The sequence below is a fragment of the Fistularia commersonii genome, chromosome 3, assembly GCF_037954325.1.
Source record: "Fistularia commersonii isolate RoL2024-O1a breed Wild chromosome 3, RoL_Fcom_v1.0, whole genome shotgun sequence".
Classification (NCBI taxonomy): domain Eukaryota; kingdom Metazoa; phylum Chordata; class Actinopteri; order Syngnathiformes; family Fistulariidae; genus Fistularia; species Fistularia commersonii.
The window spans coordinates 15,937,006-15,951,972 of NC_141286.1; the positions used below are offsets into that span (position 1 = coordinate 15,937,006).

Here is a 14,967-nt window from a genome sequence, read left to right on the forward strand (position 1 = left end):
TAGTAAGGCTCGAAGCTAAGGGGGCGGCTGTAAGTTGTACTATCATGACAAGAAGAGAAATGGAGTAGGAGTTATCTTGAAGGCGGAGTTTGTTAGGAACGTTAAGAAAAGAATGTTAGATGGACTTTTGAGTCTGAAACTGGAAATTGAAGGTGTGATGCAATGTTGTTAGGAGCTATGCCCTGCAGGTGGGATGTGAATTTGAGGAGGCGAAGTTCTGGAATGAGTTAGATGAAGTAATGCAGAATATCCCCAGAGATGAGAGAGTAGTAATTGGTGCCTTTCATTCCGGTCGTTAGTCCTCTATCACATAGTAAACCTGACACTGTTCTCCACCCATTCAAACTTGCTTGAACCCGTCTCTTCACTTCATTTCCACACTCTGCGTTGCTCTGGACTGTTGACCCCAAGTACCTGAAATCCTCCAACTTTCCCTGACCACCCAGAGCCTTTCTCAACTCCTCCCTGATGACCATACAACACTCCTCCCTTTTCAGCTTCCACCACTTTGTCCTCTGCTCTGCCTTTGTCCTCTTGATCTTCCTTGTCACCAGAGTCATCCAACAAACCCCCATCCTATGCTGTCTGGCTACACTCTCACCTACGACTTCTTTGCAGTCATTAATCTCTTTCAGGTTACCTCGTCTATACAAGATTTAGTCTACCTGCGTGTTCCTACCTCCACTCTTATAAGTTATCCTATGTACCTGGATCTGGAAAAATGTGTTCACTATAGCCATTTCCATCCTTTTTTTCAAAGTCTACCACCATCTGTCCCTCTACATTCCTATCCTGTATACAAAATCTCCCCATCCCCATCCCCTCTATTTCCTTCACCAACATGTCGCTGGAATGGAGAGGAATGAAGGTTAGCCACAGCAAGACTGAGTATATGTGTGTGAATGAGAGGAACCTGGGTGTAACGGTGAGGCTACAGGGAGTGGAGATCAAGATGTTGGAAAAGAGGTGAGGAGACAGGTTCAAGCAGGATGGGATGGGTGGAGAAAAGTGTCAGGGGTACAGTGTGATAGAAGACTATCAGCCAGAATGAAAGGAAAGGTATACAAGATAGTTGTGAGACCAACAATACTGTATGGCCTACAAACAGTTACAATGACCAAAAGACAGGAGGCAAAGGTAGAGGTCGCAGAGATGAAGATGTTGAGGTTCTCTTTGGGAGTGAACAGGATGGATAGACTCAGGAATGAGTCTATCAGAGGAACACCACACATTAGATGTTTTGGAGAGAAGTCAGCGCAGCCAGATTGAGATGGTTTAGTCATGTACTCAGGAGGGATAGAGAATATATTGGTAGATGGATGCTGGAGCTGGAGTTGCCAGGCAGGAGGTCTTGAAGAAGACCAAGGAGGAGATTTTTGGACGTAGTGAGAGAAGATATAAAGGTAGTTGATGTGAGAGAGGAGGATACAGAGAATAGGGTTAGATGAAGAAAGTTGATTCACTGTGATGACCCCTGAAGGGAAAAGCTGAAAGGAGGAGAAGAAGAAGAATTCCCAGTGCTCAGTCTGCCCTTGCAGAGGTTTCATTTATTGCTGATGCTACAAATGATACTGTTTTGTCTTAAATGCTTCTGGCACTGTTTTAAAATAAATGCTTATTATCGTAGTAAAAATTAGTTTCATCTGGTGTGATTATGTAATATGGGAAATCTGAACATCTGATAAATCTGCAGGTATGGCTGTCTGTTCCAGGTCAGCGCAAAGGGAAAACAAACAACACTAACTCTTCTGTATGATGCAACCAATACATTCAGACATCAGATTTAGTGTGTTTCGTGAAGTTGATGATACATGTGACACAAACAGAATGGAGCAAACACACATCCAGCCACAGACATCATTTGAATAATCAATGATAAGTAGAATTTGCAATATGAAGACCAGAAATGAAAACTTTACTAGCTGATAGCCCATCAAACTTAGCCAATCTCAGACATCCAGTGTTTACATCATAGCAGTATTCTGTTACTCATAATGCAGCTCACTTGTTTTCACAGTTATTGTTGATAACGACTGCAAAAGACATTTATTTAACCTAAATGAAATGTCTTCATCTGCCTCAATAGCAATGGAGCCCATTTAAATCCCACAACATGATGCTGTAAATACATCACAATAATGAAGAGATTCTTTGTGTGAAAAGCAGACCGAAATGCAGAGAGCTAAAAAGCCCAAAAGGCTGAAAGGGTTGATGCATATTTTATTCCTGTCTGCACTTAAGCCTCAATGATTTGAGCAGGATTCATGTCAAGTTAACCATAATTTCACCATCTAATTGTGCTACAAACCACTAAGTACATGCAAAAACTCTCCAGGTGATGTGCTTCTGCAGCCATGTGTGAAAAATTGAGCCTGCATACATGCAGGAGGATTGAACAAGGAGTGAGGCTATTTTTCATTTTTTTGTAGCTCTACGCTTGCTCTCAGTCTTCTTTATCACCTTGATGATAAAATCAGCTTTGAGAGGTCCATGTGCCCTGAGATTCTGCCTATCCATCCCTCTCTGGAAGTCCAGTGAAGAGTTTCCTATCATGTAGGATCCGGTAGACATAAGGGTGGTCTCTTCCGTCTGTCCCTGGAGAGAGATGGCCTCAATGACTAAGCGGGAGAGAGAACAAGAAGGTTTGCTGTTAGTAGGGATGCAATATAATATTAAAGCACACTATAATTTATTTAAAAAATCCCATCATAAATCATAAAGCCACTCCATCTTGTTATCAGTACACTTTAAACCATTAAAGCTCATATCAGTCTACAACTCCTCAATTGGATTTCTGCCTAAAATGGGACTAAAGCCCACATTTAGTTTTTTATTTCCCACATGAATTTTAATCTAGATTTTAAATTTGAGCCAAATGTGTGTATGTATATATATATATATATATATATATATATATATGTGTGTGTGTGTGTGTGTTCTATACTGTGTATACATACATACATACATACATATATATACATACAGCACAAAAAATGAAGGGAACACTTAAACAACACAATGTAACTCTAGTCAGTCACACTTCGGTGAAAGCAAAATCTGTCCACTTAGGAACCAACAGTCATTCATTTTGACTTGTTTTAAGGACATTACATCAAAGTTGGATCGGTTGTTTTTCCACAATAATTTGTGTGACTCCAAATCCAGACCACCATGGGCTAATAAACTTGATTTCCATTGATAATTTTTGTGAGATTTGTTGTCAGTACATTCAACTATGTAAGGAACAAAGTATTTGATAAGAATATTCCATTTATTCAGAACTAGGTGGTTTTATTTTAGTGTTCCCTTTATTTTTTGAGTAGAAATATAAATATGTATTTTTTATTGTCATTTTTTTGAAGAATATGTTTCCCTTTGAAAGTATACCGTAGGTCCCATATGTTGTCTATGGATCTGAGGCAATGCTATTTTTGCAAACAAAACAAATTTAGTGCTTAAACAACCATAACGATGGTCAAGCTGTAAACCAGGAACCAATATGAACTTTATACTTGGCATAATCCCAAATTAAATGAGGAAACGCGGAATAATCCAGTAAAAAGGAATATATTAGTGACCTGAATTTGTATCCTTAACACTTGGGCTCTTTTGACATCAACATCTTGCAGCACTGTGCGTAGGAGCCTGACACTACTTTTACTTATGATCATAGTGCATTATTGTGCTTGGCCAATGCTCCCCCTGTGAAGGAAAGGATTTAGCCAGGAAAAAATTCCCAGCAATTAAGGTTTAAAACTGTGCAAGACATTCAGATACTTTGACAATACAACAGCAGTACTCTCCAGCTGATCTGATATTTTGACAGTAAGTGGTATTTTAAGAAAGCATGTGATTGAGACTCCATTGTACTTTTGTTGTAATTATTTCACGACACATTCATTTGCAATGACTAAAATCTGTAATCTAGTTCTAATTGTTTATTATTTTTCATATAAGCAATCCATTATTTGTTGTATTCTGTCAGTCTGTTGCCAGTGATTTAGTTTTGACATGCTGGTTGGAGGCCAAACACATCCATCAGAAATAACATTATGACCAGTGACAGGTGAAGTGGAAAATATTGATTATCTGGTTACCATGGCATTTCAGTTTAGGGTATCTATTCGGCAGCAAAAGAACATTTTGTCCCCGATGTCTGGAGTTCAAAACAACACTAATGCGAGTATATGGAAGAGTGATTTGCACAGGGAGTAAATATGATAGATAGATGGCTGGGTCAGAACAGCTCTTGCGTGTTTTGCCTGATCTGCAGTTTCCAGTACCCACCTAAAGTTGTCCAGGAAGCACATGTAGTGGTCACTTATGGCCACAGGGTCATGAATGACCAATACGAGGGTACTTGAACATGTAGTGCATCATAGTTTGTTATGCCTACAGCTGAGTAGCTGCAGATCTATCAGGTTCAATTGCTATGGGGTCCAGAGCAATGGAAGAAGGGGGCCTGGTGTAATGGAACATGTTTTATTTGCCATCATGTTGATGGTGTGTGTGACTGTCAACTGGGACAGATATGATATTCGTTGGATACAACAAATCAGATCCACAGAAACTAACGAACAGAACTTCTTCAGGAAATATCATCTTGGTGCAGATACAAATGGACTTCTTCAGAGTACTCGTGGGTTCAGGTGTCCACAATGCTTTGGCTTATTAGTGTGCATTTGCATTTGTCCGACAAATGATGTGTGTATTCTATGTTTTGTGGCTTTTGAAGGTCCCACATAATGCAAATGTTTTTTCATGATCTTGAAACCTCCATTTTACAATTTTATTGACTGACAGTCTGAGAAGAAACACTAACTGTATTCCTTTTTATTCTTGACAGAAACTTCCCAGTCACAGCTGGCAGAAGTCTGCTGATGCATACCACTTTGTGCTTGACTGTTCCTGTTCCATGATGATACAAACTTGGACTGAACAATCTTTCCTCTAAAAGTAGGAACAATACCCACTATCTGTGAGAAAAATGAAATGAAAACTTCACACTGGGAGATTTAAGTATTAAATTTAAAATGTACGTTTCAGAGGTTTCATCATCTAGATGCTATCAGTTAGCACTTCCTATTTTTGTTAAAAATGTTCTGGAAACCATGTGATTCTGTGACAGACTTGTGTAGAGATTCATTGTGCTAAATGCAGTTCAGAAAATGCTAATTCTGTGCTCTCAGCAAAGTCTAGAATTTTCTTTATTTGTAGTTTGCCTTAGGCTTATACTCTCTTCCGATTAGCTCTGTCCTTTCTAATCTCTTATTTTATTACCTCCATAGCGGTTGCTTTGTATGGATTTAAAAAGATAATCTTTGTTGTCTGCAGATGTGACTGCACGAGCCCTTTACTTGATATTTGACTGATCCACTGGTGAGATTCTCTTTATTAACTCAGCATTATGTGCTTGCCGTTGCTAAACATCCCCTATATATTACACTAAGCCTGTACAGCCGCCGGTGATTAATCCCGGCGAGACTAGCATCATCATTGGAGCCCGAAAAAACACCACACTGACTACAAGCAGACATGGGTGAGAGCTTACAACACATGACTTTGCAGTAGCCAAGTTGCTTTAATTGACAGACAGAAAATAGTTGCTCCTAATTTAGGGAAGTATAGGGGCATCATAGAGTAAATACATAAAAAAAACTCAAATAAAGTGTTAAGGAGCTCAGAAAACAACTAATGAAAAGGAGCAAGGTACGGTAGTTTTGAAGGGACAAGGGAAGCAAATGGCTTTATTCAGCCCTGAATTTAGTGAGCTGAATCCAGGGAATTACAAGTTTCAAGTCAGTCAGCTTTAAGAATGGTTTTCGCTTGGAGGGAAGTTTTAATCCATGGTTCATTTGTGTTTATTGACTTGCCCATGTTAATATTATTGCAGAATTGCAGAATTACGGTTTATTAGCAGAGACAAGGACATGCAATGCAAGGGTAAGGATGTTATTCTAATCGTTACCTTTTAAATGCTGCAACATTTAATTAACTAGTCAGTTTGAAAAGTAACGTTTCCCCACATTGCTTCAGAAATAAAATCTTACTTCATTTGTTAAAGTTTCTCTGCACGGGCTAAGTGGAAAAGCCGTTGTAGAGTTGAATATACTTCCCCTCACCTTAAAAACTCTTAGTGGTACCATCAGTGCAAACTTTGGAGAAAACACTTTGGAGAAGATGAATGAGTGTTCAGGAGGTCCAGCATGGTCAGCTAGTGTTGCGTCTACACACAAATGCACACTCAAGGCCACTTAAAGTGACCCTTAAATATTTTTACATACAGGGATTATCATACACCATCATTGATGTCATCAGTGACAGTATAGTACAAATACAGTCCCCCTCCCCTATTTGCCACTGTGGCTGAAAATATGTCAATATACGGATTGGACATTTCTATCATATGTATCACAAATATCACATTTAATATCACACATGAATAATGGTTCCAAAAGGACAGTGGTAAAACCCTCCACTGTTTTGATACTATAATTCAACACTTTCCAGTGTGGCGAAGAAATTCCAGGATAGGACATGAGATTGTTCCTGCGGTCTCTGCAACACTCACCTATCAGGTGGGGTCCTTTCGCATTAAGTCGAAAAAAACGGCTCCCAACTGGGACCTCCAATACTTTCTTCAAAGCTGCAAGCAGAGATAAGATATCGGGATTAGTTCCTTTTCTACTCTACCATGATTATAAAACATAGTCATTAATGTAAATGTCTCTGAGAGTCCACTCTTAAATGATAGGTGAGCAGGGACACAACAGCTACCTTCAAGACATTACTCTTAATTTGTTAAGTTCATGTCTGCAACACGGTGAATCTAAGCAACCATGCAGTTCAAGTGATAATACATGTATTAATGGGGACAAACAGAACAAGTAGACGGCACGTTCATAACGCCTTTCCTGCCAACGTACAAGTTATTGAGTCGTCCCCCCCCCCGGGAGTAATAAAAGTCTCTGTCAAACAGCAGAACAGATGTTTGCCAACATAGATTCAGATTTTATTTAAGGAGATTCATACCAGCTCCTGCTCTTCCAAAAACACTTAATAACAGACCTTTGAATAGTAACTATCTCAACACTCTAGAAATGAGCTGTAAGAGTGAAACACACCAGTCGCCAAGTTTATCAATTTTTTGATTGTTTCAATCACCAGCTTTGCATAGGAGAGGATTGGGAGATGACTATCTAGGTGGAAATATTGAGCAGAAAATGTTGTTGCCTGGCTATATGATTGCTACTGACACAATCAGCAGTTGTATGTATGCTTTTTATTGTTTTAACAAGAGGATTACACGAATACTATTGAGTTAATCCATCTACGGGGGCGACAAAGAGCATTTCTGCTTCATATCACCTGCAATGCAATGAAACACTCACTTGTAAAACCACATGTCCTTTTTAAGTGCAAAGTCCTGCTTATATTAAAGTAAGCAGTATATTGTACATTGTTTTGTATGCACAGCGCACTGTGGCCATGCGCGGATGAGAAAACTGTAATCTGACATGAAAAATAGCTTCCATTGAAGGATCATCCCACAGCCAATTTGTGAGAGCTGGGCACAATGTACCCTGCTTTCATTATTTGTTTCATTACACAACCGTGTACACATCATTATTTATTAACAGCCTTCACAGGATTGAGTAGCCATTAGTTGGCAGTTAACAAAACAGTCTGCTGCTACGTGGGAAAACATTACGTTGTATTGTATTTTATATCCTTGTTACTTTGCTTTATTATTGTCAATTTCCATTCCTGACAGTTTTTTGGGATAATTTATAATATTACTGTCAATTTTTGTTATTGCAAATTGCAAGCCATCTTAATTGGTCCTTACGTGATAGCATCATTCACTTACTGGCATTTACTAACCAGTCGTCACTTTAGTCACACTAATGGGACTGTATTGCCACCTAAGTGCAAAACATTTATGTCAAATCTTGAACTAAAATTCTGAATCGATGTACCTTAGACAGATGTGTTGAAGCTGCTATTGCTCATGTCATGTTTAAGAGACGTGTAAGTAGGCAGTACTTAAGAAAAACCTTGAGAGGATGTAAAAAAAAAGATGTAAAAGATGTACAGCCATCTAACTTAACAAGCTTTTTTACTGCAGAGCCTTTCCATAAATATTTCAATGATATTACACCTCTTAGGTCTGGATATTAAGAGTCCCTATAATCATCAACCACTTATTTGTTTAACAAACCTTACCAACATTCAACCATCCCTTATTAAGAGACATGGTTTTTATTTTTTGCAAGGTGTCATTTTCAGGACCTAAAGGATGTTTAAATTTGGAGGGTGAAAACTTTGTCCAGAGTTTTCATGACAGAAGACATGGAAATGTGTTAAGGCATCGCCAGAAATTGCTGATGTTTTTGTTCCACAGGTTTTCAACCTTTCCATACCGCTTACTCCTGGCCACATGGTCTCTTATATGATGTGTCGGTTGGCAGTTTAACCATATTGTGTAACTAATACTGTACCTTACGCTGAAATAAAGTTCAGCTCTATTTTTCAACAGGAAAATTTCTCCTTGAAATGTTCTATTAACATCGGCAAGCAGACCTTTGGCGAAAAATGAACAGAAAACTTTTCCATAATTTTCCTCTCATGATTAGTTAAGTGCATTTTAGAATTTTAGTAGACTTTTGCTTCGTTTTCTTAAATTCTCTGAGTGCAATCCATGGAATCAGTGCTCTGATATTCATCCAATTCATGGTTTAAGACTGACAGCTCATGGCCACAAATATTCCGTGCCAATGGAATTATACTGCTCAAAAAAATAAAGGGAACACTTGAACAACACAATGTAACTCCAAGTCAATCACACTTCTGTGAAATCATAGTGTCCACTCAGGAAGCAACACAGATTCATTTTGACTTGTTTTAAGGACATTACATCAAAGTTGGATCAGCCTGGAGTTAGTTTTTACACTTTAATTTTGAGTGTGATTCCTAATCCAGGCCTCCATGGGTTGATATAATTGATTTCCATTGATCATTTTTGTGTGATTTTGTTGTCAGCACATTCAACTGTGTAAAGAGCAAAGTATTTCATAAGAATATTTCATTCATTTAGATCTAGGATGTGTTTTTTAAGTGTTCCCTTTACTTTTTTGAGCAGTGTATATTGTACACGTACATTCTTGAATGGGTATTGTGGCATCGACTTGCACAAAACACCCCTGATTCAACAACGAGGGACTGCTTTACAATTAAAGCACTTGCATGGCTGTGACTTGAAAATAAAGCTTGTCTTGTTTCTAAGCTTGCAGTTTAACAAGAGTATGCAAGGTGAACTGCAATTATTCTTCCAGATGTATCTATTATCTGGAAAACAGCTATGGTCTCTGGAGGATTGGGATTTTGAGCAACTTTTGTTTTGATTTAAAGGTGGCCATTACAAAAAAAAAAAAAAAACGCTGCTATGGACTTCATTCTGTTTGGTGTGTTATGGCTCCTGTGTGTTCCTGGTGAAACAAAGACCCGGAGAATCCTTGCTTGGTTTTCGGACTTCACCTGTGACTTCTTCAAAAAGTTGAAAAACGGATCACAATAACCTTCCTGTCCTTCAGATGCTAAAAGAAGAGTTTATCATTGATCAGAACAATGTGAAGTAAATAAAACAACAAACAAGGCAGAAATACTGGCATTAGGGAGCTATGTTTGTAAGCCTTTGATCAAATGGAGGTTCATTGTCAATGACCCACTTTTACAAAACTACAGATGAATAAAGTTACATCTGACAAAGCACAAACTGCTTGTATGTCAAGGGCCTTCTTCAGCAATAATGGACAATTTGCTCTAAGGCTGGGATGAAATCATGTTATCAATGGAAATGAATCACATTTTAAGCAGTGTTAAGATTACATTAGATGTAAAGTATATTTGATAAAAAGCAAGTAAATAACATTAAACTGTTTGGTACATAACATATAAGACAGAGCGAGCTGTATTGACTTGCGTCAAAGTATTTTACAACAAAGAAAATTTGATTTGACACAGGGAACCCTGCTGTCGGCAACATCTCTAAAACTTCTTCTTGCCAGAAGACAGAAATAAATGCAATCTCTGATATTTGTTTTTTACTGTATTGCTATTGAATGGCTGACTTTTTTTCTTTTTGTACACAAAAGCAAAACATTAGCCATCTGAATGTAGAACTGCCATGCATAATCTGTGTTAGGTGGTTTAAATGGCTCTTTGCCTCTCACATCCTGAGTGCTGCTCTCTGCGGGTCGAGGTGAGACTTTTACAGAAAAATTGAGTGCTAACTCTGTTTTTCACATTTCATGAAAGCTGCGTTTTGGCAAGAAATGAACACAGGACTCAAACAATTAAACCTCACTGGCTCCCATTCACGCTATTGTAATTATCCTTGGAAAGAAAGTCTACCAGGTGCAGAATTTATGGGAGCAATGAAATTAATTGAGCCATCATTAAATTCGGATTAAATGTAATGCTGAGGATATTGACAAAAAAGGTGACCTTTATAATAAATCATGGAAATGAAATACAGATAAACAGTTAGGGGCTCATTTTACAGGAGTCTGTTGCAGCTGTAAACTGAGGCTTTAGGGAATATTGTACCCAATTCATATTCCAAACGCAACATCTGCTATATACTTGAGTCATGGATAATGGAAGAGAAGGTGATACTCACTGTGTTTGTAGTAAATAAACTCACTAACCTATGCATATCTTCTGTTGATTCATTTAAGCTACTGCTTTCTTGTTGTTTTCTTTTAGGGAAATTAATACTTAGGGTAAAGACGAAGACATGAGCGACTGAGAACTGAAAATACAGAGAGGGATAATAAATGAATGTGGCGAAGAGTCCAGGGAAACTTTAACATTGGTGTCATGGCAACTACATCTGTACAGCTTCAACACTGATTAAAACAACCAGATCATACTTCAGGCCACTCAAACGACCATTTAATAACTACTTGTATTGTTTGACGTTTGCTTCTAAAGTCTGTGGCACATTTACAAAAACTGTTACAAGTCAGTAGAAATATTTATTCATATTTTAACTAACGAGTCTCTCAATGCACCAACAGACTAACGCTGAACACATTGGCTGATGCCGAATCACTCAGGGTTTAAATGGTAATGATGATATTCAAATGGTAATGAATTTCATGGGTAAAAAAACATGAAAAGTACCACAATGCATGTCTGGCACATACATGGTATTAAGTACTTTTTGTCAGACTTTATTTGTAAGCAGTTAACTCACTCAACTCACACTCTATTGAGCACCATTTGCCATTTGAATGTGGTTTCAACTGGTATGATAAAAATGTGAGGTTTGTCTGTAGAAAGGGATGAAATTGTTCATCAGAAGAGCAAAAAAAAAGATATCTGGCTTGTAACCGCAGCACAAGGCACCATCCAAGAAAAGGCCCTGTGACTGGTGAGGTGGTTTTCAGCTGCAGCAAAAAGCACAAGCGGGGTTTTGTACTTTGTTTCTGATGTTCGCTGGTCAGCCCTTGCTGTCTTAGCAAGCAGTTTCAAGAGGGCGGCTGGCAGTGGACGGAAGACACCATGATGGGAGAGGCTGATATTTGATATTTCATATATGGTACTATGAATTCCCTGTTTTTTTTTATTGGGTAAATTCAATCTGTCATCTGCTAGATCAAAACATTTGGGGGTATGTCAGATAATTATTTCTGCTGTCAGGGTTGTTGGTTTCTTATATCAATCAAAAATATAACAGAATATCTATAACACAAGAATATCTTGTGTTACTTGAATATCTTGTCTACTCCGTTTTTTGGAAGTATATTACTGTTACTGACCTTTTTTTTTTCTCAATGCTGAGACTTGTTCTGACTGTCCCATTTTTCTATCAATGTTATTTTCTGAAAAGGAGGCAGAGAGATCAAGATCAGCGGATCTACTAACAGGTTACAATTTATACCATTCCACCTTTCTTAATCAAAACAGTTAATTTTAATTCAAAGTTTGGCTTTTTTTGCAGGTTTATGCGTGTTATGTTCAGCTGCGAAGCTCATGTGCATGTATGGCGGTTAGTGAGATGAGTCTCTGCATGTTTGGTAACCTTGAGACACCACATAACATTAATCAAGTCCTGAATCTGGCTACATAAAGTTGACATGAGTCATGTGAATAAAAGAAAAAAAAGATTGGAGAGGGTATACAAGCTATCAAGAACATCATCTTATAACCTCTGTAAGAACATATCCCTAAGCCTCAATATTTGCACCCACCCACTCAACAAAGGTGGGAAGAAGGTGCTAGTGGCCAGTTACTAAGCCAATCATACTAACAACTTTGGCAATGGCTGAAACAATAAATTCTTCTTTTATTCTTTCACAATACATTCACAAGAAATCTCTCTTTTTGGCAGCTTGATTTTCCTCTGCTCTTACTGTCTCTAAGTGTTGCTATCTAAGTGGAAGGAGGTGCAATACATTTGCATTTTCAATCCCTTGGTTAAAGCAGAAGTTGTAACAATGGTTTTCTGCTGAGAGCTTCTGGTCATCCTTTAAAAGAAGGAAAAAAGTGATGGTTCTGATATGACCATGTGCTGTATTACCACTGGTTCTGTGATTTTGTTCACAGCGCTGTTATGTGATGCCATTGCGATGAGAATAAAGCTGTAAGTCCACGAGTCACAACAAAAGTACAATTATAGACAGCCCTGTTAAAAAAAAAACAGCTGTGAAACAGCTTACTAGATGGGGAATAAATGACATGTCAATAATTGCTGTTATAACATCACTGAGTCTTCATCATTAATGGATTGAAGAATAAAGCTGTGCTTTTCTCAGCTGCAGGAAAAAAGGTCCCACAGATGATTATGGAGCTTCAGCTGCAGCAGGCTTAACTCTGGTCATAAGTCACCCTGGGGTTTCAGAGGTTATGTGGAGTCCTCCCCCTGCTGCTCAGCCAGATGAGACGAAACCTCTTCCCTCACTGCCAGGATGAGACACTGCCTAATACCTCTTCACCTCTGTCTAATTAGAAAACACAGAAGCATCTTACTACTTTCACTCATTGCTTTGCTTCTGTGCCACATTCTGATTGGTCATGACATATGGATGATTAATAATGAGAACATATAGGTGCACTTCTGTAGGTGCTAAAATATCTCATTATACCCTGAGAATATGATCAGAGTCCACCTCAGTGGGAACTGCATATTTCTGCACCAAACATTGGAAAATCTGTTATTCTACATTGATAAATATGCTCAAATTTGCCTTTTTTTGTTTGTTTTACATGGAGCAAAACATGGACAGGTAAATATTTGGTTTTTATCAATTGGGTTGGATTTTTGCACCCATTTGCTGTGCTCGAGGAGGAATCCCTTGGCAAATATCACAGAGCTAGATGATAGGATATGAATTCTCTTCTAACACCTTTCACCATGGTAACCCAAAGTCGTTGAAGAAATAGACTTTTCACTCACTCGCGTTCTGCCAACTCCCTTTTACATTTAATGAATCTATAATTTAAGGTCCTTAATACTTTATTGTAAATAGATTGTTTCCACTTTAAAGTTTTGTAAAGAATTCATCAATTCATCCAAAAAAGTAAGAAAATTATGTGTTCTGCATTATCTGACTGAGGGAAATATTACAATGTATGTAAATACTGTGGTGTCAGTATGGGTATCGACTAATTTTCCAAAACACTTTTTCTTAGTAATCTGCATGCTGCGAGCTTCTTTCAACATAGAAGTAAGAGACAAATTATGCATTTAATTTCTGGGGCTTGGATTTTATACAAACACGGGAATCAAAAAGACACTGGTGCATAGATTTTGTAGTCCCATCTGTTAGTGACTTGATTGCTGTGGTTGGCATGTATGTTAATCATCCAATCCTCATTAAAAACACGGGAAGCGCAGAGAGAGTGCTTGGGTTGACTCCAGAGGAGGACTTGTGGTCACAAAACACAGATGATTGCCCCAGGGTATTAGGATTAGGTATTGAGGATTAGTTTATCAGGTTTTAAATTCAAATCCCAGTGAATTAGGGGATGCATTTGAAATGAACACACAGGGAACAAGTCTCAGATACCTACATTCTTCGACAGTAAGGTGGTGCAGGGCCTGTCCTCGCACCAGCTGGCAGGTTGAACCATCGCCACCACAGATGCCACAGTTGTCCTCCCTGGTACCACTGGTCAGCTGGCGATCGCAACCTACCTCCTACACAAACAATGAAACCGCACATTTTGTGATGATTTTTGACAAATATAAAGGACAGACTCTCAATCAGTGAGTCTCTCTCTCTCTCGCTCTCTCTATACACACATATATATTTATATATATGTGTATATAAATCTGTATAATCAATTTATATCTATAGGATTTCTATTTAAGTGGTATAATTGTTTTTTATTTTAATTTTGGAATAAGAAAATTAGAAGCATGGGGGCATTTGCCTGTGATTTGATAGTCTGCTATGCCAGTTGTGAAGAGTAAATTTCATAATTGATGATATGACAAGCAAGAAGAGCTGACAGGCCCTTTAAGATACTGCAGGACAAGCAAACAACTTTACGTGCAGCATATATCTGCAGTCTTCATTTCTCAAGATAACATTCAAAACACAGTCAAAACCCTATAAGAGCTGTCTGACTATGCTCTGCTCTTTTTTTTGCACAAGTGATTAATGATGAAGTCTCTCTCTCTCTCTCTCTCTCTCTCTCTCTCTCTCTCTCTCTCTCTCTCTCTCTCTCGTCTACAGAAGAGATGTTATGACTTTTGTTAACAACCAGTTTGGTGAGTACAAACATAGACAGCAAGAAGCAACTCATCCACTAGCAGGGACCAAATTGGAAAAAAAAAACAGGTAGGTGATTAACCCAATGCAGCCTCAAGGCAGCACAGGCCAGTGTCTCCCTGAGCCAGTTCCAATGCAGAGGGTTGTGCCAGGAAGGGCATCCAGCAGAACAGATGTGGCAGAA

General features: G+C 38.4%; 1 protein-coding gene across 3 annotated transcripts in view; it reads right to left on the reverse strand.

Moving 5' to 3' along the window:
• Window positions 1-14,967, reverse strand: part of adamtsl3 (ADAMTS-like 3) — a 141,255-nt gene that overhangs the window by 34,950 nt on the left and 91,338 nt on the right. For all 3 annotated transcript variants that reach the window (XM_086143806.1, XM_086143807.1, XM_086143805.1), the window contains exons 6-8: window positions 14,080-14,206; window positions 6,572-6,646; window positions 2,461-2,618 (exon numbers count right to left, since the gene is read on the reverse strand). In XM_086143806.1, coding sequence (XP_085999932.1) covers window positions 2,461-2,618; window positions 6,572-6,646; window positions 14,080-14,206 — 360 coding nt within the window. The remainder of the gene's footprint in view (window positions 1-2,460; window positions 2,619-6,571; window positions 6,647-14,079; window positions 14,207-14,967) is intronic.